The sequence below is a fragment of the Gorilla gorilla genome, chromosome 15, assembly GCF_029281585.2.
Source record: "Gorilla gorilla gorilla isolate KB3781 chromosome 15, NHGRI_mGorGor1-v2.1_pri, whole genome shotgun sequence".
Classification (NCBI taxonomy): Eukaryota; Metazoa; Chordata; class Mammalia; order Primates; family Hominidae; genus Gorilla; species Gorilla gorilla.
In genome coordinates, this window is record NC_073239.2 from 91628320 (window position 1) to 91653362 (window position 25043).

At 41.0% G+C, this 25043-nt stretch overlaps 1 protein-coding gene across 3 annotated transcripts in view; it reads left to right on the forward strand.

Moving 5' to 3' along the window:
• YLPM1 (YLP motif containing 1) overlaps window positions 1-25043 on the forward strand; it is a 73262-nt gene that overhangs the window by 4262 nt on the left and 43957 nt on the right. For all 3 annotated transcript variants that reach the window (XR_004067189.3, XM_004055454.5, XM_055360949.2), the window contains exons 2-4: window positions 11218-11454; window positions 13165-13344; window positions 14095-15086. Coding sequence is in view for 2 of the 3 variants with exons in the window: in XM_004055454.5 (XP_004055502.2) it covers window positions 11218-11454; window positions 13165-13344; window positions 14095-15086 (1409 nt within the window). In the remaining variant the exon portion in view is untranslated. The remainder of the gene's footprint in view (window positions 1-11217; window positions 11455-13164; window positions 13345-14094; window positions 15087-25043) is intronic.

Consider the following 25043-nt stretch of genomic DNA (forward strand, 5'->3'; position numbering starts at 1 on the left):
CTGACCTCTACCCATTAGATGCCAGTGGCAGCACCCAGTCCGACAACCAAAAATGTTTCCACACATTGCCAAATATCCCCTGGAGACAAAATTACCCTCTGTTGAGAACCCTTGACCTAGGTCATTCCCTCCTATTTTCTTTTTCTACCTCATGTCTTTGAACTTGATGAAAAATCTGTGTCAGTTTTCCTGTAGAATGTCTGACATTCTGCATTGTCTGCTTTTTAATGGTGTCACATTTGACTTGTTCCTCTGTCTTCCACATTTTTTTTTTTTTGAATTAGAAGTTAACTCTGGAACCTTCATTTAAGTTCAGCTTTCTTTTGGCAAGTGTTGCATTCCTCATGGGACACCCAATGCCTGGTTGTCCCACTGTTAGTAATGCCGTTGATCCCTCTACTGTAAAGCTTTCTATCAATCTTGCATCTAATGTTTCAGTCTACTGGTTCATCAATTGAAGAAAGACCTTGCCTAAGTAAATTATTTCATTAGACAGAGGTTGCAACCTGGTGATTTTTTTTTTCTGCCATTTCTTCCACAGTTACTATATGGAGTTATGTAAAGAAAAACTTTTGCCACAGATACTTGATTGGAAATACGGTTGGTATAGGAAGGACAAGATAAATACTTGATATTTTTCCAGGTATTTTCTAGTTTTTCGGGTAAAGCGTTGATGATTTAATGGAATGTGTTTTTTTGTTTGTTTGTTTCTGAGAGAGAGTCTCACTCTGTCGCTCAGGCTGGAGTGCAGTGGTGAAATCTCGGCTCACTGCAACCTCCGCTTCCTGGGTTCAAACAATTCTGCCTTAGCCTCCCAAGTATATGGGATTAAAGGTGCATGCTACCATGCCTGGCTAGTTTTTGTATTTTTAGTAGAGATGGGGTTTCACCATGTTGGTCAGGCTGGTCTCGAACTCCTGACCTCAAGTGATCCACCTGCTTCGGCCTCCCAAAGTGCTGGGATTATAGGCGTGAGCCACTGCGCCCAGTCGGAATGTGTCTTTTTGAATAATTAATTTTTCTATGTGTTTAAAGGACTGATTTATTTAGTTAAAGCTGTTGGCTTTGATTAGTTTTTAGAGGTATCATTTATTTAATGTTTAAGTACTTACTGACTAGCAACTATGTGCCAGGTACTATGAGTACTGTGCTTAATACTGGAGATGAAATGGTTAACAAGATAGACATGGGACCTGCCCTCATTGACTTCTTGTTTCAGTTGTGGGGGAAGGGAGAAGACATTAAGTAAGTAATTAAGAGGAGACGTACAGAGTGCTATGGGATTATAAAATATCACTAGATTATTCCCCAAGGAACTGGCAAAGGCAAGTTTTTTGTTTTTTGTTTTTTTTAAGTTACCACTGTATTCACAGTACCTTGCATAGGATCTAGCGCATAGGAGGTGGAGAACAAATATATTTTAAATAATTGAATATAGCTGGGAGCGCTAACCTAATTAAAGAGGATTCCCTTTGTAAAGTGATATTTTTTATTTTTTATTTGTTTTTATTTTATTTTATTTATTTTTATTTTTTTGAGATGGAGTCTCGCTCTGTTGCCCAGGCTGGAGTGCAGTGGCGCGATCTCGGCTCACTGCAACCTTCGCCTTCCGGGTTTAAGCAATTCTCTGCCTCAGCCTCCCTAGTAACTGGGATTACAGGTGCCTGCCACCACGACTGGCTAATTTTTTTGTATTTTTATCTTTTTTTTTTTTTTGGAGACTAAGTCTCACTCTTGTTGCCCAGGCTGGGGTGCAATGGCACGATCTCGGCTCACTGCAACCTCTGCCTCCCGGGTTCAAACAATTCTCCTGCCTCAGCCTGCCTCAGCTACTCCCAGGAGTAGCGGGGATTACAGGCGCCTGCCACCACGCTTGGCTAATTTTTGTATTTTTAGTAGAGACGGGGTTTCACCATGTTGGCTAGGCTGGTCTTGAACTCCTGACCCCAGGTGATCTGCCTGTCTCAGCCTCCCAAAGTGCTGGGGTTACAGGTGTGAGCCAGAGCGCCCGGCCATTTTTTTTTGTATTTTTAGTACAGAAGAGGTTTCACCATCTTGGCCAGGCTGGTCTTGAACTCCTGACCTCGTGATCTACCTGCTACGGCCTCCCAAAGTGCTGGGATTACAGGCGTAAGCCACCACGCCGGGCCTGTAAAGTGATACTTAAATGAACTCTAAAGAATAAGTAGGAGGACTGGGTGCTCACACCTGTAATCCCAGTTCTTTGGGCTCATTAGAGGCCAGGAGTTCAAGGCCAGCCTGGGCAACAAAGTGAGACCCCCCCTCCCCCCTCCCCGGCCCACAAAAAGTTTAAAAAACTAGCCAGGTGTACGGGCGCAGTGGTTCACGCCTGTAATCCCAGCACTTTGGGAGGCCTAGGCGGGCAGATCACGAGGTCAGAAGATCAAGACCATCCTGGCTAACATGGTGAAACCCCGTCTCTACTAAAAATACAAAAAATTAGCCGGGCGTGGTGGTGGGTGCCTGTAGTCCCAACTACTCGGGAAGCTGAGGCAGGAGAATGGTGTCAACCCGGGAGGCGGAGCTTGCAGTGAGCCGAGATCGCGCCACTGCACTCCAGCCTGGGCGACAGAGTGAGACTCCGTCTCCAAAAAAAAAAAAAAACCTAGCCAGGCATGGTGTTGCATGCCTGTAGTTCCGTCTACTTGGGGGTGGCTGAGGTGGGAGGATTGTTTAAGCCCAGGAGTTCTCGTGCCACTGCACTCTAGCCTGGGCAACAGAGTGAGACCTAAAAAAAAAAAAAAAAAAATGAGTAGGCCAGGTGCAGTGGCTCATGCCTGTAATCTCAGCACTTTGGGAGGCCGAGGCAGGCGGATCACTTGAGGTCAGGAGTTCAAGACCAGCCTGACCAACATGGTGAAATTCTGTCTCTACTACAAATACAAAAAATTAGCTGGGTGTGGTGGTGCACGCTTTTAATCTCAGCTACTTGGGAGGCTGAGGTGGGAGGATCACTTGAACCCAGGAGGCAGAGGTTGCAGTGAGCCAAGATTGCCCCACTGCTCTCTAGCCTGGGCGACAGAGTGGGACTCCATCTCAGTTAAAAAAAAAGAAAAAGAGTAGAAATTAACCAGAAGTTAGAATTCAAAGAATTAAGTTCAGTAAGGCTCACTGAAAGCTCAGGGTGAGGATGGTAGGTATGAACTAGATCAGAGAAGGCCTGTAAGGACTTCATTCTAAGGGCAATTGGAAGCCATTGAAGGATTTTACATAGGTGAATGTGACAGATTGGCATTTTTGAAAGCTCACTCTGCTTGCAGTGTGGAGAGCAGAATTAAAAGGAGTAAGAGTGATTTAGAGAGAATAGTTATTGAAGTAATCCAGGCAAGAGATAATAGTGGTTTAGACTTTGATGGTATTAGTTGAGATGGAGAGAAGTGGGAAGAGTGGAGAAATATTTAGCTGCTAGAATCCACTTTGAGGTTGAGTAGTTATGGAGAGGGAGGCATCAAGAATGATTCTTAGGTTTCTGGGCTGGGCTGTAGGGTGGATGGTGGTCAAATTTACTAAAACAGAAAAACCTAAAGGAGGAGGAGGAAGAACATTTCTGGGGGTGAGGAGAAAATGATGAGTTAGGTTTCAGACATACTGAGTTTGGGGTTCTTGAGACATAGATTCCAAATGGAGATGTCCAGTTGGAAGTTAGATATAGCTCTGGAGTCTAGATGTAAGATCTGGGAGACATAGATTTATAAGTCATCAGCATAAAAATGGTATTTGAAGACACAGAAATAGATGAAGCCTCTCAAGGAATGTGTGTAGAGTAAGAACTGAGGTTAAAGGACATTAAGCCTAGCTCCACAAATAGCAGTATCTAAGGGAACCAATGAAAGAATGGCCAAATAGGTATTCGTATTAGGTTGGTGCAAAAGTAATTGCAGTTTTTGCTATTACTTTTAATGGCAAAACCACAGTTACTTTGGCACCAATGTGATAGGTGGAAAATCAAGATAGTGGATAGTGCGGTGCCACGAAAGTCAAGGAACAGACTCTAGGAGGAGGGAGTCGTCAGCTGTGTGAAGTACTGCTGAGAGGTCAAGCAAGATAAAGACTGCGAGTTATCTTTTGCACCTACTGACATGTAGATTATTGTTGACCTTGGCAGGAGCAGTTTCATAGTGACTGAAGCCATATTGCATTGATTTGAGGAGTGATGGAAGGTGAGGAAATGGGGATGGTGAGTATAGACAACTCTTTCAAGAAGTTTGACTGAAGGAGAGAGAGAATGAGGGAAGGAGCTGGAGGAATAGATGAAATAAATGAGCATTTAAAAAAAAATAGGTGGGGACTAAGCTTATCTGGTGACCCTGATTCTTACAGTAGAATGTGAATCTCAAAAATATTTAAGCCTATTTTAAATAAATTTCTAAAATGGAAAGCCAATTCATTATTTTACCAGGTGTCCTCCCTGCCCCCTGCTTTAGAATATAAGACATAGAACGTTGTCTTACAGGCATTTATGATAACCTGGATAGGGAAGGTAATCTTCTAAAATTAATCTTTAAAACATTACACACAAACACTCACCTCCTTTATATTTCTCCACTTGGAAAATCATTTAGTATCTAGTTCATTACTAGCAGCAGTGGTCAGTAAGTGCTTCCTGAGTAAATTAAAATCAACATCTTTCTTTTTTTTTTTTTTTTTTTTCAGAGAGATGGGATCTTGCCATGTTGCCCAGGCTGGTCTGAATTCCTGGGCTCAAGCGATATTCGTGCCTCGGCAGCATCTTTCTTAATATTAGTATTTGTGACAAATAGTTCTATATTCTTAATTTTTTTTTTTTTTTTTTGAGATGGAGTCTCGCTCTCACCCAGGCTGAAGTGCAGTGGCGCGAGGATCTGGGCTCACTGCAACCTCCGCCTCCCAGGTTCAAGCGATTCTCCTGCCTCAGCCTCCCAAGTAGCTGGGATTACAGGCATGTGCCACCACGCCCAGCTAATTTTTGTATTTTTAGTAGAGACAAGGTTTCACCATGTTGGTCAGGCTGGTCTCGAACTCCTCACCTTGTGATCCGCCTGCCTTGGCCTCCCAAAGTGCTGGGATTACAGATGTGAGCCACCGCACCCAGCCAATAGTTCTACATCCTTTATGTTTGAAATCCCTTCGTTCAATCTCGTTTTAAATGTGACCTATACTATGATTTCCCTTTAACTATAAAACAACATCCCATATGAAATGGAGTTATCTGATATGATGGGACATTCAGAAAAGCTGGCATCATTAGCAAGTTCAGGCATTTTTTTTCTTTCTAAAATAGGGATAATCACACTTCTCTTAGGGTCAGTAAGGACATTTGTGAGTGATATCATTATTATTTATTTGCAGAGCTTCAAAAATGTGCTGAAGCCTATCCTAGGATTGAATTAGATCTGGTTACTACTTATAGGGTTCATATTAAATAGAAATTGACCTACAAGGCGGCCGGGCACGGTGGCTCACGCCTGTAATCCCAGCACTTTGGGAGGCTGAGGCAGGTGGATCATGAGGTCAGGAGATCGAGACCATCCTGGCTAACACGGTGAAACCCCGTCTCTACTAAAAAATACAAAAAATTAGCCGGGCGTGGTGGCGGGTGCCTGTAGTCCCAACTACTCAGGAGGCTGAGGCAGGAGAATGGCGTGAACTCGGGAGGTGGAGCTTGCAGTGAGCCGAGATCACGCCACCGCACTCCAGCCTGGGCGACAGAGCGAGACTCCATCTCAAGGAAAAAAAAAAAAAAAAAAAAGAAATTGACCTACAAGGCATACTGTCAGTGAATCAACAAGTACTTCAGCCCTTAACAAGTTCTTAACCCTGGTCTGGATCTAAGACAAAGCATGAAAATAGGTGATAAAGAAGAAGCTGATAAAGAATCTGGACCTGTACAGTTTTCATCCTGTACAGTCTTCATATCTGTAGCATTGGCTTAGTTTGTGAAAGATAGCTTGCATCTTTGTATCTTTTAATAATGCTTTCAAAGCAACTTTAAAAAAGGAAACTTTTAACTTCTACTTGAAAGAGAATGGGCCGGGCGCGGTGGCTCACGCCTGTAATCCCAGCACTTTGGGAGGCCGAGGCGGGCGGATCACGAGGTCAGGAGATCGAGACCATCCTGGCTAACACGGTGAAACCCCGTCTCTACTAAAAATACAAAAAATTAGCCGGGCGTGGTAGTGGGCGCCTGTAGTCCCAGCTACTCGGGAGGCTGAGGCAGGAGAGTGGCGTGAACCCGGGAGGTGGAGCTTGCAGTGAGCCGAGATCGCGCCACTGCACTCCAGCCTGGGCGACAAAGCAAGACTCCGTCTCAAAAAAAAAAAAAAAAAAAAAAAAAAAAAAAAAAAAGAAAGAGAATGTACTAATTTTTTTAAAACTGAAGGATAAGTCTGTTGATGTTTTCAGTATTAAAATAATGGAAGGAAGTGTTTTAATGCTACATTATTATTATTGACTTTCATGGTCAGGTCAGTGTGCTGTTTTCTTTCTTTTTTTTTTTTTTTTTTTTTTGAGACAGAGTCTTTCTCTGTTGCCCAGGCTGGAGTGCAATGGCACGATCTTGGCTCACTGCAACCTCCGTCTCCCAGGTTCAGGGGATTCTCCTGCCTCACCCTCCGGAGTAGCTGAGATTATAGGTGCGTGCCACCATACCCTACTAATTTTTTTATTTTTAGTAGAGGCGAGGTTTCACCGTGTTGGCCAGGCTGGTCTCGAACTCCTGACCTTAGGTGACCTGCCCGCCTAGACCTCCCAAAGTACTGGGATTACAGGCATGAGCCACTGTGCCTGGCCAAGTGTGCTGTTTTCTTGCGTTGAATAGTAAAAGTACAGATACTCTTTGACTTACAGTGGGGTTACATCTCAATAAACCCATTGTAAGTTGAGGATAATGTAAGTTGAACATTTAATACACCTAGCCTACTGAATACCATAGTTTAGCCTAGCTATTAAATGTGCTCAGAAAGTTTACATTAGGCAAAGTCAATTGGCCACACAGTACACAGTAGAGCATTGGTTTTTTTCTTGTTTTGTTTTGTTTTCTTTGAGATGGAGTCAGTGAGTGGTGCGATCTTGGCTCACTGCAACCTCCACCTCCTGGGTTCAAGCGAGTCTCCCATCTCAGCCTCCCAAGTAGCTGGGATTACAGGCACCCGCCACCATGGCCCAGCTAATTTTTTTGTATTTTTTTTGTTTTGAGATGGAGTCTCGCTCTGTCACCCAGGCTGGAGTGCAGTGGCGTGATCTCGGCTCACTGCAACCTCCGCCTCCCAGGTTCATGCCATTCTCCTGCCTCAGCCTCCCAAGTAGCTGGGACTACAGGTGCCTGCCACCATGCCAGGTTAATTTTTTTATATTTTTAGTAGAGATGGGGTTTCACCGTGTTAGCCAGGATGGTCTTGATCTCCTGACCTCATGATCTACCTGCCTCAGCCTCCCAGAGTGCTGGGATTACAGGCGTGAGCCACTGCGCTCCGCCTTTTTTTTTTTTGTATTTTTGTAGAGACGGGGTTTCACCGTGTTGGCCAGGCTGGTCTTGAACTCCTGACCTTAGGTGATCCGCCCACCTTGGCCTCCCAAAGTGCTGGGATTACAGGTGTGAGCCACTGCACCTGGCCGAGGATTGATTGTTTGCCCTCATGATGTGTGGCTGACTAGGAGCCTAGGGCTTGCTGCTGCTGTCCAGCATCACAAGAGAGTATCATACTGAATATTTTGAGCCTGGGAAAAGATCAAAATTCATGGTATGGTTTCCAGTGAATACATATCGCTTTCACACCATCATAAAGTCGAAAAATCATAAGTTGAACCATTGTTAAGTCAGGGACCATCTGTAATTATATCCTGGGAGCTGATGATTATGTGTATAATAGTTAAAAACAAAAAACCCAGTCATGGGTTAAACGTCAAGATAGAGTTTATGAGATGGAATTTATTCTTCCCAATAGATTGGAACAAGTTTCAGGTAATAGTAATGAGTGACCGAGAGGGAAGGGCTTCAGTTGATCAATAACCATTTATTGACATCCTACTGTGTGCTCTAGCACTATGCTTGACTACCAGATAGGATATAAAAAGAGGGGAAGGCAGCTGTCCCCTAAGAAAAATTACATTCTTTGAGTGAAAAGTAGGTAACAAATCAGTATGTTTGGTGAGAAAAAGGTATGTATTATGTATATTTAATGCATCTGTTTGCATATGGAAAATTAGGGGAGGTTATACTATAAAATATTAACAGTGTAGGAAATCTTAGTTATCCAGAGATAATTGGATTAGAAAATAGGCAAGTAAAGTGAATTCATTTAACACAGGAACCAAAAGTTTATTGTAAAACATAAAACATTTGATTGGGACCCAGTCTGGAAAAACAAAGCTCAAAGTGATAAGGATAAGCAGATTTTATATTTGATGGAATTGTTATAAATGAAATCATAGCCAAGTTTTAGAATGAACAAAGAATAAATTATAGATTGGTTTGCTGTAATTTTTTTTGCTGTAATTTCTTTGCTGTAATTTTTGTGGGAAAATTATATAACAACATTATAGATCATCTTTTATTTCATTTTTTGACATGTTGAAAAAATTTTAGGGATTTATCGATTTTTATACGGACTGTTTTTCAACCTTTGGTATTCAGGCCATTCTCTTTTATAGTTTTTACTGTAAAGTACCGTTTGTTTGTTAACTGGTAGGACTTCTAGCAGATCCTCAGCTGCCAGTAATAAGTTCCAATGTTCTCCAACATCACTTTCTTGAAATACTACATCCATACAATTGTAGTAGAATCATATGCTTTTGTTAGTCATATAAGTATACAGGGCAGTTCATCAGTGAATATTTTAGTGTTATGATAACTTTTGGTTTTCTTTATGCAACCTTGTAACCATGGGAAATTATATAATACTAGGATAATGACACTCCTGTAATTTTTTTCTGAGTGGTGAGATTTCTTTTATTGATTTTAATTAATTAGTTATTACTTACCTGTGTAGTCAGTTTTCTTTATTTGAGATTTTTAAACTCACCACAGACACTGAATTAGTGAATATTGAACCAGTGCTCCTCGGGGAAATACAGGGTTAGGTTCCTGTGAGTCTCTTGTCACATTTTTATCAACTGATGAACACACAGCCTTGTTTATGTGTGTTTCTGTTTAAAGAACCTTATTTAGTACATATTGTTGATTTATTAACATTGTACTCATGGCCAAAAGCGCTGTAGCACTTGTCCGAACAAAGCTGACTTAACACAGATATTTTCTCTGTGAGACATAAGACCGCTTTCTTGCTCTTGGGACACTAAACAGCACCTCAGCTCTATGCCTGGGGGCCATTTTAAACAGTGAAATCAACAAAAAAGCACAAAAGTTTGAAAAATGTGTCACTAAATAGACTGAAAAGGACACTTACTTATAGTATAGAGCTGGAACAAGAAGGCAGAGCATCACCTTGCACTTCATCTCGGCTGGGAATGCACACATGAGTCAGGGGACTCATGTTTTTCACTGCTGTCCACATGTTTGTGAATGACTGGGAAAGCTCAGTGAGTATGGATTTTGGGTTTAGAAATAAATTTTAGGTTGGGTGTGGTGGCTCATGCCTGTAATCCCAGCACTTTGGGAGGCCAAGGTGGATCACTTGAGTCCAGGAGTTTGAAACCAGCCTGGGCAACATGGTGAAACTTGTCTCTACAAAAAATACAAACATTATCCAGATGGTGGCACATACCTGTGGTCCCAGTTACTCGGGAGGTTGAAGCGGGAGGATCATTTGAGCACAGGAGGCGGAGGTGGCAGTGAGCTGAAACTGCACTACTACACTCCAGCCTGGGTGACAGAGGGAGATGACCCTGTCTCAAAAAAAGAAAAAAAAATTTTAGCAAGTAGGCAAATTTGCAAATACAGAATCCAAGAATAATGAGGATTGGCTATATTTTCTAATATTTCCATACTAAGCTTATTGTTGTAATTTTTAAATGAAAGCACAAAATAAGCTTTCAGAAAATTAAAGTACAGCATAATTTGGAAGATAAAGCTAAGGCTTTTAAAATAAATAGAAAGCATTTTAAAACACAGTATATTGGCCAGGTGCGGTGGCTCACACCTGTAATCCCAGCACTTTGGGAGGCCGAGGCTTGTGGATCACCTGAGGTCAGGAGTTCGAGACCAGCCTGGCCAACATGGTGAAACCCCATCTCTACTAAAAATAAAAAAATTTAGCTGGGCTTGGTGGTGGGTGCCTGTAATCCCAGCTACTCGGGAAGCTGAGGCAGGAGAATCACTTGAACCTGGGAGGTGGAGGTTGCAGTGAGCCGAGATCACACCACTGCACTCCAGCCTGGGTGACAGAGCAAGACTCCATCTCAAAAAAAAAAAAAAAAAACACAGCATATTCTCTTATATGTGTGTACATCTGAGTATGGGTAGATTAATGCTACAACAGGTGTTTCAAAGGGGGAGGAGGCTGGGTGCAGTGGTTCACACCTGTAATCCCAGCACTTTGGGAGGCTGAGGTAAGAGAATTGCTTGAGCCCAGGAGTTTGAGACCAGCCTGGGCAACACAGTAAGACCTTGTGTCTATAAAACATAAAAAAATTAGCTGGGCGTGATGGTGCATGCCTACGAACCCAGCTGCTCAGGAGGCTGAGGTGGGAGGATTGCTTGAGCCTGGGAAGTCGAGGCTTCAGTGAGCCATGTTCAAGCCATTGTACTCCATCCTGGGTGAGAGAGTGAGATGCAGTCTCAAAAAAAAAAAAAAAAAGAAAAGAAAAGAGGGAGGAGTGCTAGACGAGAAAGAGAGAAGGCAGAGAAGAGAGGTAGGACTGTTCAGTTATATTCATTAATTACAAGACCCCTGTCAAGAAATCTGAACAAACTGAAGCCAGGTTAAAAATAAGTAGCTGTGAGTACTGAAGAGATTTACCCTGATCGTTTATCAAAAAGATGGCTCTCACCTCCAAAAGCATGTGTTTTATTAGAGTACAGAAGCATGTTGAATTAATATGTATGGTTTAATTTAAATGTATAAATTTGGGGGAGGAACTGAAATTTTTCTGTAGCCTGTGTTTAAGATCTTGTTAACTTATTTGTCTTCCTCAGTCTAGCTTTGCCTTTTCTTACATATAGACACATGAACACAGACATAAAGATAGGTCCTTGTCAACACCAAGTTGCAGAGATACATGATTGTCAATCAGAATTCTCAAAAATTGTTTCTGTTGTAGGAACAGCAGCAGTATTGGTATCGACAGCACTTGCTTAGTTTGCAACAGAGGACAAAAGTTCATTTGCCAGGACACAAAAAGGGTCCTGTGGTAGCAAAGGATACACCAGAGCCGGTAAAAGAAGAAGTTACAGTACCTGCCACCAGTCAAGTTCCAGAATCTCCTTCTTCTGAGGAGCCCCCATTGCCACCTCCAAATGAGGAAGTGCCACCTCCTCTCCCACCTGAGGAACCCCAGGTAACCATATAATTAATTGTTTGTGTTTATTAAATTATTTAGCTTTTTTCTGATTCATTTAGTATACTTCTATCATAAATGGATATATATTTTTGTTTTTTTAGGTACCTATAAAGTTGCATTTGTGAAATAATCAGATGTCTGTTGTATCAGGTTTATTTGTTTGTTTATTTATTTTGAGACAGGGTCTCCCTCTGTTTACCAGGCTGGAGTGCAATGGTGCGATCTTGGCTTACTGCAACTTCTGCCTCCCAGGTTCAGGCAATTCTCCTGCCTCAGCCTCCTGAGTAGCTGGAATGACAGGCATGCACCACCATGACCGGCTAATTTTTGTATTTTTTAGTAGAGATGGGGTTTCACCATGTTGGCCAGGCTGGTTTCAAACTCCTGACCTCAAGTGATCCACCTGCTTTGGCCTCCCAAAGTGCTTGGATTACAGGCATGAGCCACCACGCCTGGCCTGTTGTATCAGGTTTAGAAAAGGAAATTTTTCCTAGTTTGAGGGAAGAGTTGGATACTCTTCTGAATTGAGTGCCTCTAAGCACTAAAGGAAGATGCCAGCATATGTTCATAGTGACAGCACAGGGCAATAGTTGAGTGCTTGAGCTTTTAGAGTCAAGCTACCCAGGCTATAATCCAGGTACTGCCACTTGCCAGTAGTGACTGGGCAAATTTGTTAACCATTCTGTGCTTCAATTTACTCCTCTGCAAAATGGGTATATTCAATAGTAGCTATCACATAGAGGTATTGAAGCATTAAATGTGATAATTCTTGTCACTCAGCTTAGTGACTGGCACATGGGAGGTTCTCATATTGGTCCAAAGGTCATTGTTCTCCCAAGAGCCTTATATGAAAGGTTTAATCAAACCATGATGGTTATATTGTAGTCCATTGGTGAAAAGTGACAAAAAAAGAAACGGATTTTTCATAGAGTGAAAAGGTCTATAACTTAAGGTTCACTTTTTTTTTTTTAGACAGGGTCTCACTCTGTTGCCCAGGCTGGAGTGCAGTGATGTGATCTCAACTCACTGCAGCCTCAGCCTCGCAGGCTCAAGTGATCCTCCTGCCTCAGCCTTCCAAGTAGCTGGGACCTCTCTTCCCTCCCCTCCCCTCCTTTTTTGTTTTTGAGATGGAGTCTTGCTCTGTCGCCCAGGCTGGAGTGCAGTGACGCGATCTTGGCTCACTGCAACCTCTGCCTCCAAGGTTCAAGTGATTCTCCGGCCTCAGCCTCCCAAGTAGGTGAGATTACAGGTAGCTGCCACCATGCCTGGCTAATTTTTGTATTTTTAGTAGAGATGGGGTTTCACCATGTTGACCAGGCTGGTCTTGGACTCCTGACTTCAAGTGATCCACCCGCCTTGGCCTCCCAAAGTTCTGGGATTACAGGTGTGAGCCGTGGTGCCCGGCCTGGGACCACTTTCCACTGGGAAAATTGTTGTCATATTTAGGAATAATAAGATTATTATTCCAGTGAAGACTATGGAATTTATAAACTCCTTTGTATTAGTATCCATAATAGTATAGATAGAGCTATGTGTTTTATCTAAAGATAGAATAGCTGTTCTCAATCCAAAAAGAACTGAAGATACTGTGTTTGACAATTGGATATTTCTGAGTTGTAGGGATTCTGGACTTTATAATACATTTATAAAATATTTTTGCTTGCTGTTTTATGACTTACATAAAGATGTGTCCTCTTTTATCTTTAGTCTGAGGACCCAGAAGAAGATGCCAGGTTAAAGCAGTTGCAGGCTGCAGCAGCACACTGGCAGCAGCACCAGCAGCATCGAGTCGGTTTCCAGTATCAGGGAATAATGCAGAAGCACACTCAGTTACAGCAGATTCTACAACAGTATCAGCAGATTATACAGCCCCCACCACATATACAGGCAAGTGCTTCCATAGTCCACAAGTAGGAAGTTGCCCCAAGACATTGAAAGGATTTGTTATTCTTGAAAGATTTAAGTGTGAAAAACAAAAGATACCAACTGTTGACAATTAGTTGTTTCCCAAGGGGTGCCCAAGTAGTTATCTGCCACATTACCTGGGGGACTGGGGAGGGGTTGGTTATAGTAGAGTTTCCTGATCATGTCAACCCAGGCCAGATGTTAGCTTACTATTGCTAAGGGTCTTAAGAGCTGGGGATTTTTACCATATAGCTACAGGTTAACCTGTGTTTTGCCTGTAAACTACTACAGTAACAGATAAGCAAAAAGGCCAAAAACAGCCATCACAAAAAACCTAAGCAAATATACCGTAAAAGATAAAGTGACTTAGATACTTGTTTGTGTTGTATCTTTGAGGGGTAATGTTGTGTCTGTATATCTATAATAACAGATCATTTTTCAAGTTCTTGAAATTATCCATATTAAAAACTTGAAAAATACTTATTGCTAAGATAGGTATTTGCTTTATTGTTCGGTTGGTTTTTCCAACTCTGTAGTAAGTTGTCTAAGCCAAAGGAAGGAAGAAGAATGATCATCACTCGAAGAACTTAACGAACTTATTCTTAGCCTCCCAAAGTCTTTAGTGTTCTAATTTCCTAAAGCGTCAAATGCCCTTGATTCATTAATATTTAACCTATGATTAATTATCTTATATGAATGGTTTTAAATAGTTTTTTATCCCTTTATTTGTAGACCATGTCTGTAGATATGCAGCTGCGGCATTATGAGATGCAGCAGCAACAGTTTCAACATCTTTACCAAGAATGGGAGCGAGAGTTTCAGCTATGGGAGGAACAACTCCATTCCTATCCTCATAAAGATCAGCTTCAGGAGTATGAGAAGCAGTGGAAAACATGGCAGGGACATATGAAAGCCACTCAGAGCTATCTCCAGGAGAAAGTCAATTCATTTCAGAACATGAAGAACCAGTATATGGGGAACATGTCAATGCCACCTCCTTTTGTTCCATATTCTCAGATGCCTCCACCTCTACCTACAATGCCCCCTCCAGTGTTGCCTCCTTCATTGCCACCACCAGTGATGCCCCCTGCCCTCCCTGCTACAGTGCCACCACCTGGCATGCCCCCACCTGTTATGCCACCTTCTCTACCAACCTCTGTTCCCCCACCAGGGATGCCTCCTTCTCTCTCTCCTGCAGGGCCACCACCAGTTCTCCCCCCACCTTCCCTGTCTTCTGCGGGGCCACCACCAGTTCTTCCCCCACCATCTCTCTCTTCAACAGCACCTCCACCTGTCATGCCCCTCCCACCATTGTCTTCAGCTACACCTCCTCCAGGAATACCTCCCCCTGGAGTTCCACAAGGGATACCTCCTCAGTTAACAGCAGCCCCAGTTCCACCAGCCTCCAGTTCACAGAGCTCACAAGTTCCAGAGAAACCTAGACCAGCACTGCTTCCTACTCCTGTGTCTTTTGGTTCCGCCCCACCCACAACTTACCATCCTCCGTTGCAATCAGCTGGTCCATCAGAACAAGTGAATTCAAAAGCTCCTTTGAGCAAGTCTGCTCTGCCATACAGTTCGTTCTCATCTGATCAAGGACTTGGGGAGTCTTCAGCTGCACCATCTCAGCCAATCACTGCAGTGAAGGACATGCCAGTGAGATCAGGTGGCCTGCTTCCAGATCCTCCTAGAAGTAGTTACTTGGAAAGTCCAAGAGGCCCAAGGTAGGTCTGCTTTTTTTTCTCTTTTTTTTTGATTTGGCTATTTTATTGACTTAGGCTATTTGGTTCTCGATGGTATAAAAAGCTACATTTATACAATGTTTATACTCTCTTTGTACTTACATTGTCTGCTTATTAGACATCATGTATGTAATGTAGAAAAGGTAACATGCCCCCGTTTCTTTGCTGTCTCTGCTTTTGTCCTATATGTAGAGATTATAATCCAGAATGAATGTAGTATTGTGGAGTAATGCTTATCATTTTGTATTGACTTATTAGCTTTAAAAATAATATTAAACTTTATCTTTTTTTTGCTTTTTCATTCATTTGACAAATAATTGAATTGGCAATTACTATTTGTTAGATAATTTGTTAGTTGTTAGAGATAAAGATGAATAAGCCAATATTCTACTGGCTTGAGGCAGTGAAATTTAGCAAAAGGTAAGTAGGACTTTTATTTTATCCATTCAGCAAATATTTAAGTTCCTGCTCTTGTACTTAGAGCAGTGAATATAACAGAACACATAAAATTCCTGCCCCCATGGAGCTTACATCCTTTATATTTTCCCCAGTTAAGGAGATACTTCTGTTTTGCCTGAACAACATATTTAGAAAGAAAAAAAATGGCTGGTGTGTAAGTTTTTTCTCTTTACCTTCTAAAAACTGTTAAATTCATTTTTTCCAAGTTTGTAAAAATAGATTTTTCTCCCCAAGTTGACCTAAATGATAACTTTTCTATGGAAATTATTATTATTTTTTGAGACAGGGTCTCGGTTTTTCACCCAGGCTAGTGTGCAGTGATACAATTATGGCTCAGTGCAGCCTCTTCCTCCTGGGTTCAAGCAATCCTCCCACCTCAGCCTCCCAGGTGGCTAGGACCAGAGGCGCGCACCACCACATCTGGCCAGTTTTTAAAAAATACTTCGTAGAGATGGGGATCTTCCTATGTTGACCAGGCTGGTCTCAAACTCCTGGGCTCAAGCAATCCTCCTGCTTTGGCCTCCCTGCCTGCCTTGGCCTCCCAAAGTGCTGGGATTACAGGCGTGAGCCACCACGCTTAGCCAGAAAAATACTTTAATCAGTTTTTTTCTCAGTTGGGAATTGTAGTAGAAATGTGTACTCCTTATACAAAATTCAAACGTTACAGAAAAGTGTAGAAAAAAGTGAAAGTCACCTAATTCCACCATCTGGAGAGAATCATTTAAAAAAAATATGTTGCAGAAATGGGATCATACTGAGTAGATTATCTTATAACTTATTTTTCCACCAATCTGCGTATTGCTTAGATTTTCATCTCAGTATCAGTGGATCTACATCATCATTTTTTTCAACCTCATTTTAACATTTGAAAACAAAATATATCTTTTATTCCCCAAGTTTATAATTCTGAAAGCAGTGTGGCACAAAACTCCATCCACAATCAAAGTTAAGAGAAAGGGCAATTAACATGAATTCCTCTGTGTACCAAGAAGCCTTGCTAGAGACTTTACACACATTATTATCTCATGGAAGTCTTCTCAACAACCTGTGAAGTAGGCAGATTATTCTCCATTTACTCTTAACAAAATGGCACTGAGAGGACTGTGTAACTTGCTCAGTCAGGATTATTTAGCAGAGTGAGTAGAACCCCAGAATAGGTACAGTTGAGTCTAGAGGGTCCCCAAAGCAAAAGTACTATTTAAGCTCTGTTTACTGCCATGATTCAAGCCTATACTGTCAGTGCTTATTTGGCATGTGTATCATCTTGATTTGAATTTGTTCTTAATCTCCTGGAATGAGCATTGCCTTTTAGATCTGGTAACTAATTTGCTATCAGAGAAGTACATTCTTAACACCTCATGAAACATACATTTCCTGCTCCCTTGATTTCTGTCATGTTAATATTTTCTATCTTTGCCTACTAAATCTTGGCTGTGTGAATTTAGGACCTATTTTAAATTTTGTCTTCAGAAGAAAATAACTTCTCAAGTTAATAATCTCTGTGCTGGGAAGATAATAGCAATTATCTGATATATCCGTCTACGGCAACGCACATTTGTATTCCATTTCAGTTTGTCACAATGAGTCTTGCACATATCATCTTATTTATTCCTCTTAGTGATATCAGGAGGTAAATAAATACATAAGAAAAGCTGAGATTCAGAGAGGTTGTAAATACGTTGCCTCATATAACACAGCTAGTAAATGGTCAAGATGGGATTAGAATCCAAGGACTTCTGACCCACTTTAAGTCCATTGTACTTTCTGTGATGAGCAGTTGTATGCTTAACATTGGCATTGTGATAAGGAACACTGCCATATAAGGCATTGATTCTAGAAAGTTTGTTTTTTACATTGAACCTAAATGTGATTCTTTAACTTTTATCTGTTGATTCTAGATTTGCCTCTGGAGCAACACAGAATGAATTATCCTATGCCTCTTCTACAGCGTGTCACTACAGTTATTTAAAAACTATTACCCTCATGTCTCCCTCACCCTACCTTACCCAGTTTGCTCTGCCAATCACAACTCAGATTCTTTTCATCTTAACATTGTTTCTAATCTCATCCTGCTGTACTGCTCACTGTCCTTTGAAGGGCGTTTAGTTTGTTAGTCTCCTTCAGAATGAACACTTACTTCAGATGCAGAGGACCATGGGCCTAGTACCAACTTCATTATAAATAATGTGCTTATATTGTATAGCTTAACAAATTGCTTTTTTGTTTGTTTTTTTCAGCACTCTCACAGTGTTGACTCTTGTTGAGCTTAACATCAATCTAGCTTCCCAGGTCTTTTTCACATTAGCTTTTATTAAGCCAAGTCTGTCTTATCCTGAACTTGTGTGGTTGGTTTTTTGTTTTTGTTTTTCTTGTTCCTTTTTCTAAGACTTTACATTTCTCTTTAGGTTGTTTTCTAGTTAGGTTTGCGCCATCATTTCAGTCTGCTGAAATCTTGGTGAATGATGATTATATTGTTTTAGGTATGTGATATCCCTCTTCAGCATTTTCATCTGCAGCTTTGATAAGGATGGCTTTTTAATCCTTGAATTGGATCCTACTCACATTATCCACCTTGTTTTGAAAACCTTTCCCCTAACTAGCTTATGTCATTGCCATTTCAGTCACCCCCTGCTGCTTTTGCTCACTCAGCCCTTATAGAGTATAGTTTGGGACTGTTACCCAGGCATAGTTCTTTTTCTCCAGTGTAACTAGGTAAAAAATCAGTGGGAAGCTGGTTAGTGAGTGAAACAAGACTGAGGTAAGAATAATCTATACTATTAAGGAAACCTGTGAACTTCCTGTATTCCTAATTCAGATTTTGCTATCAACATATAACTGATATGATAAGCCACTTTTTTTTTTGAATAATCAAAGCCGATTAGAAAAACAAGAGTTTAGAACACAGCTAAACAAATTTACTGATAACATGCTGTTACAAATAAAGTACTGTAAATGGCTTTGAGTTTTTGCAAAATCCAGATTTAAGCTGCTTTCTAAAAACGAGATTTCTAAAAAGTCATGTGACAAAACTGCATGACGTGTAAATAACATGTCACATTGTTGAGAGTCTGGGGGAGCTGTTTTGACACTGTGTATATCATTGGATTCACTCCGTCTTCCAGAAGACTACCGTTGGTCCAGAAAACTGCCATATAGATGGATGTTGGTTTTCCAGGACCTTTTTTTTCACATATAATAAAACTTATTGAAACGTAACAGAGAAGTACACAATTTTAAGTGTTCAGCTTAGTGAATTTTCACAAAATAAAGACACACATTGGCCAGGTGCGGTTGCTCATGCCTGTAATCCCAGCACTTTGGGAGGCTGAGGGGGGCGGATCATGAGGTTAGGAGTTCGAGACCAGCCTGGTCAATATGGTGAAACCCCATCTCTACTAAAAAATACTAAAATTAGCTGGCATGGTAATGTGCGCCTGTAGTCCCAGCTACTTGGGAGGCTGAGGCAGGAGAATTGCTTGAACCCGGGAGGCGGAGGTTGCAGTGAGCCAAGATCGTGCCACTCTGCTCCATCCTGGGTGACAGAGTGAGACTCCGTCTCAAAAAAAAAAAAAAAGGCACACATGGTATCACTACTAGATCAAGAAATAGGAATTACTAGTGCCCAAGAAATCTCCCTCATCCCCCTCAGTTATTTTCTAATACCCCAAAGATAACTGCTATACTGAGCCATAGATTAGTTTTGCCTATTTTTGAACTTCATGTGAGTGAAATAATACTGTATGTACTCATGAGTCTGGCATCTTTCACTTGACATTGTATTATTGTGAGAGTCATCCATGTTGTGTGTAGCAGTAGTTTATTCCCGTTCCTGTACAATAGTTCATTGTATGAATATAACACAATCTGTTTATCCATTTTAATATTAATGGTCATTGAAGTTTTTTGGTTATTATGAAAAGTGCTGCTATGTGTCTTTTGATGCTGTATGTGTCCCTTTAGATGTATGTGTTTGTTTGTGTGTGTTTAATTTTGTTTGGATATCTATTAAGGATTGGAATTGCCTGATTATAGAGTATATACATGTTCTGCGTTTAATGGGTATTGTTAAACATTTTTCCAAAGTGGTTGTTTCAGTTTATATTCTCACCGGCAGTGTTTCAGTGTTTCAGTTTTTTTGCATCCTTATCAACACTTGGTATTGTTAAACTTTTAAGGTTTAGCAATCCTAGTGGATGTTTAGTGGTATCATGATAATGGATTTAATTTACATTTCCCTGATGACTAATGAGGTTTCACTTTATTTATTTGATTATTGTTCATTTGTATTTCCTCTTTTATGAAATGCTGATTCAAGTCTTTTTCCCATTTTTTGACTGGGTTTTATGTCTTACTGATTTTGTAGGAGTTCTTTGTGAATTCTACACATCAGTTCTTTATCCATTATATGTATTACAAATTTCTCACTGCAGGACTTTTTATTTTCTTAATGAGCACTTGAACGTAAACGCTGCATGCTGGGTACAGTGGCTCATGCCTGTAATCCCAGCACTTTGGGAGGCTGACGCGGGCAGATCACTTGAGGTCAGGAGTTTGAGACCAGCGTGGCCAACATGGTGAAGCACCATCTCTACCAAAAATACAAAAATTAGCCAGGCATGGTGGTGCATGCTTGTAATCCCAGCTACTCGGGAGGCCAAGGCACGAGAATCACTTGAATGCAGAGGTGGAGGGTGCAGTGAGCCGAGATCGAGTCACTACACTCCAGCCTGGGCGACAGAGTGACAGAGCGAGAACGAGACTCCGTCTCAAAAAAAAAAAAGAAACTAAACGCTGCAGTATGACAGTTTGATCTCAGTATAGTAGAAAAGTAGTCTTTACCGTTTACCTTTTAGGTCCAATGGACCCTTTGTATTTTAAAGTTTAAAGTAATTTTACAAATAATTTACAGAATTTAAGAATAAAGGGGCTGGGCATGGTGGCTCACATCTGTAATCTCAGTACTTTGGGAGGCCTAGGCGAGCGGATCACTTGAGGTCAGGAGTTTGAGACCAGCCAGGCCAACATGGGAAAACCCTGTCTTTACTAAAAATACAAAAATTAGCTGAGCATGGTTGTGCACACCTGTAATCTCAGCTACTCAGGAGGCTGAGGCATGAGAATTGCTTGAAGCTGGGTGGCAGAGGTTGCAGAACTGCACCACTGTACTCCAGCCTGGGTGACAGAGTGAGAGTCTGTCTCAAAAATAAAAATAAAGGGATAGTGAAAAAAATGTTAAAGACAAACTCTTTTCATCCATTAAATTTGGGCACACAAACATCTTAAAAGATGAAATAATTCTGTCACATACCCTTTTTTTTTTTTTTTTTTTTTGAGATGGAGTCTCACGGTGTCGCCCAGGCTGGAGTGCAGTGGCGCAATCTCAGCTCACTGCAAGCTCCACCTCCCAGGTTCACGCCATTCTCCTGCTTCAGCCTCCCAAGTAGCTGGGACTACAGGTGCCCACCGCCACGCCTGGCTAATTTTTTGTATTTTTAGTAGAGTCGGGGTTTCACCATGTTAGCCAGGATGGTCTCGATCTCCTGGCCTCGTGATCCACCCGCCTCGGCCTCCCAAAGTGCTGGGATTACAGGCGTGAGCCACCGCGCCTGGCCTTCTGTCACATATCCTTTTAGCAAATTGAGATGGTCCAGGTTCTTGCCACAAAATATGTGATAAGATAAGGTCCTTCCTGTTTAATAACTAAGTGGATTACCGCACCACATTTCCTTTCTGTTCTTAGAAATATATTATCAGCTGGGCATGGTGGCTCTGACCTATAATTCCAGCCCTTTGGGGGGCTGAGGCAGGAGGATTGCTTGAGGTTAGGAATTTGAGACCAGCTTGGGCAACATAGTGAGACCCTGTCTCTACAAAAAGTAAAAAATTAGTCAGGCTTGGTGGCATGCGCCTGTGGTCCCAGTTATGTGGGAGGCTGAGGTGGGAGGATCGCTTGAGCCTGGGAGGCCAAGGCAGCAGTGAGCTGTGCACTGCACTCCAACGTAGGCAACAGAGTGAGATCCTGACTCAAAAAAAAAGAAAGAAAAGAAACCCTAAGGCTATAAGTATTATTATTTACTTTTTCTTCTTTTATTTCTTTAACCTTTTATTTTTAAATCAATACTCCATATAGAACTGATTTTATATGGCGTGAGGTGGGGTCAATGTTTATTTTTTCCGAGTAACTATCCAGTTCACCCCAACACCATTTACTGAAGAAGTCATCCCTACTACTTTGCAGTGACTTCATCATAAATTCAATGTTTAAATGAGTTTGTTTCTGGACTCTCCATTCCTATTTGTCTGTCTTTGCATTAGTGTCATATTTTAATTACTGTAGCTTTACAATAAATTTATCTGTTAGTGTAGGTCCTCCAATTCTGTGCTTCTAGATAAGGGATTGGCAAGCTTTCTTTTTTATTTTTTCTTGAGACGGAGTCTCATTCTGTCACCCAGGCTGGAGTGCAGTGGCGCTCACTGCAACCACTGCCTCCTGGGTTCAAGCGATTATCCTGTCTCAGCTTCCCAAGTAGCTGGGATTATAGGCGTGCACCACCATGCCCGGCTAATTTTTGTATTTTTAGTAGAGATGGGGTTTCACCATTTTGGCCAGGCTGGTCTCGAACTCCTGACCTCAGGTGATCCATCTGCCTTGGCCTCCCTGGGTGCTGGGATTACAGGTGTGAGCCATCATCCCTGGCCTGGCAAGCTTTTTATAAAGGGCCAGGTGGTAAATATTTGTAGGCCTTGTGGGTCACATTTGGTCTCTGTTAAATATTTTTCTTTCTTTTCTTTTTTTTTTTTTCACATTTAAAAAAAATTTTATTGAGACAGGGTCTTTACTCTGTTGCCCAGGCTAGAATGCAGTGGCAGGATCACAACTCATTACAACTTTGACCTCCTGGGCTCAAGCAGTCCTCCCACATCAGCCTCCCGTGTAGCTGGAACTGCAGATGTGTCCCGCCATGCTTGGCTACTTTATTTTTTGTAGAGATGGGATCTGCCTGTGTTGTCCAGGCTGGTCTCAAACTCCAGGGCTCAGGCCATCTGCCCACCTTGGCCTTCCAAAGTGTTGGTATCTGTAATACACAGACATGAGCCACCATGTGCAGCCTTTTTTTTTTTAAACCTTCAAGAATGTAAAAAAGATCACTTTTAACTGTATTTGGAACATAGGCCATAGTTTGCTGACCTCTGTTCTAGAGTGTCTTGATTATTCTTATTAGAATCAGCTTGTCAGTTTTCAAAAACCTGCTAGAATTTTGATGAGCATTGCATAGAGTCCATTGACCATTTGGAGGAAGAATTGAAATCTTTATAATATCAAGGCTTCTGATCAGTCACAACTATGTTTTGACTGGCTTTAGGATTGGAATTGTGGACTTTTTCCATTCTATAGCTATCTTACTAGGATTAGTAAGGGACTGTGAGTGTTATAGGTTTTCTTTATATTTCCATTTGTCATGATTGTTCTTGTTTATAGTGATAACTTATCTTTGGGAATTTTAATTTTAGGACCTTGGTTATACATATTTAGAAAACAGGTGCTATTTCACGTGAAAAGAAAACAGGAAGGAATTTAATTCCAGAATTTGGTATCTTGTAATTCCCATGGTTTGTTAATTTTAATATGTTTCTGCAAATAGTGTAATACAGAAAATACGTTCTTTAAAAGTATTTGTGTAACTGCATCATACCTCTTAGGTTTTTACATTTTGGAGTTTTATATCAAATTTTGAAATTTTTATAATTCTAAGGTATTTATACCTAGTTTTAGGGTTTTTTAAAGAGATTTATAACACACCTAACTATACAAATAAACACTTTCTAAATACTTAAAACCAGATATTTGCTTATTTTTCTTTTTATCTTACCAATGTACAATGCATGCGTTTTTATGTGATTGTATTTAGTGAATTTATGTAATGTTTCTACTATATTTTAAATACATGTTTTTATATGTCAAAAGGGTCCTAGTATTTCATTATATTGATTTAAAGGTGGCTTATTTTCATACAGATTTTTAATATGAGTATCTCTTGATATATTTGTTACAAAGGCTTAAAAGGTCTCTAGTTTTATAAATGAAAACGGTTTTGAGTCTGTCATTTTGTAACATCTTTGAACTTTGAAAATTTGAAAGTCCAGTAATAGCCAGGTGCAGTGGCTCATGCCTGTAATCCTAGCGCTGTGGGAGGCTGAGGCAGGTGGATTGCTTGAGCTCAGGAATTTGAGACCAGCCTGGGCAACTTGGTGAATCCGCATCTCTACCAAAAATACAAAAATTAGCCGACCCTGGTGACGTAAAAAATTAGCCAGGCATGGTGGCAGGCACCTGTGGTCCCAGCTACTCGGGGGACTGAGGTGGGAGGATCACTGGAACCCAGGAAGTCTAGGCTGCAGTGAGCTAGGATCATGCCACTTCATTCCAGCCTGGGTGACGGAGTGAGACCCTGTCTCAGAAAAGGACAAAAAAAAAAATCAAATAGTGATAAATATTTGCCATTTATATGTAGTGTTGAAAGTGTATTTCAAATGGTTTCAACAATTTCTGGCCCCCAGAATGAAAATAAAATAATGGGCCTTGACTGTTGATCAGCAATTTGGTCTGAAAACAAAGCACCCTACCCTTTCAACCCTTCTGCCATGTCCTCTTATCTGCACACCTTTTAATGCCTCCTACTTCTTTGTCCTTTCCTCTGGCTTTTACACATGCTCTTTTCTTTGTCTGGAATTCCCTTCTTGCCATTCTTTGCTTTATTTATTCCTATTTTTCCTGCCCTGGGGCAGCACTTCAGTAATTGCAGATTGGGATTATTTAATGAAATCAGACATTGGGAATACTTTGGTTAGCAAGACAAACATGTTCCATATTTATCAAATTCTGTTCTTCTAATTGTTGAGTTAATTGTCTCACTCTTCCTGTGGACAGTGAACTCCTTGAAGTTAGGCATGACTCTCTTTTTAGCACCAGCACATTACCTGACAATCAGTAGGTGTTCAATAAAAGTTGCTTCTTCCAAAATGTCAGTCATGGATAAAATTCTCAAGGCATTCACAATTTTGTTAGGAAGGGACTTTGCTCATACTTAGAATTTGATTAGAATACTAGATAACATGTTAATAAGGTCTCTCATGGACCCTTGTACATTGTGGAAGATAGTCTTCTTTTATCACTTACGTGAACAAATAATTGCTACATTTAATACATAGCAAATGATTTTATACAACTTTAATGATCCGATATATTATTGAGGCACTTTAAGTTAATAAGTGTAATTCCGAGAAAGGAACCACACCTTCACAAGCCCTAAAGTGGCATACTTTTTTTTCCTTCTGTAAATATATACTCTCCATCCTTAGCATTGTGATGTATATACTTTGACAAGTTTCTGGTCACCTTCTTTCGCCTTTGCCCATTATAGCTCTGCCAAGCCTTCAGTACTTCGCATAGACCATCTACTCTAGTGCTGCTTTCTCAAT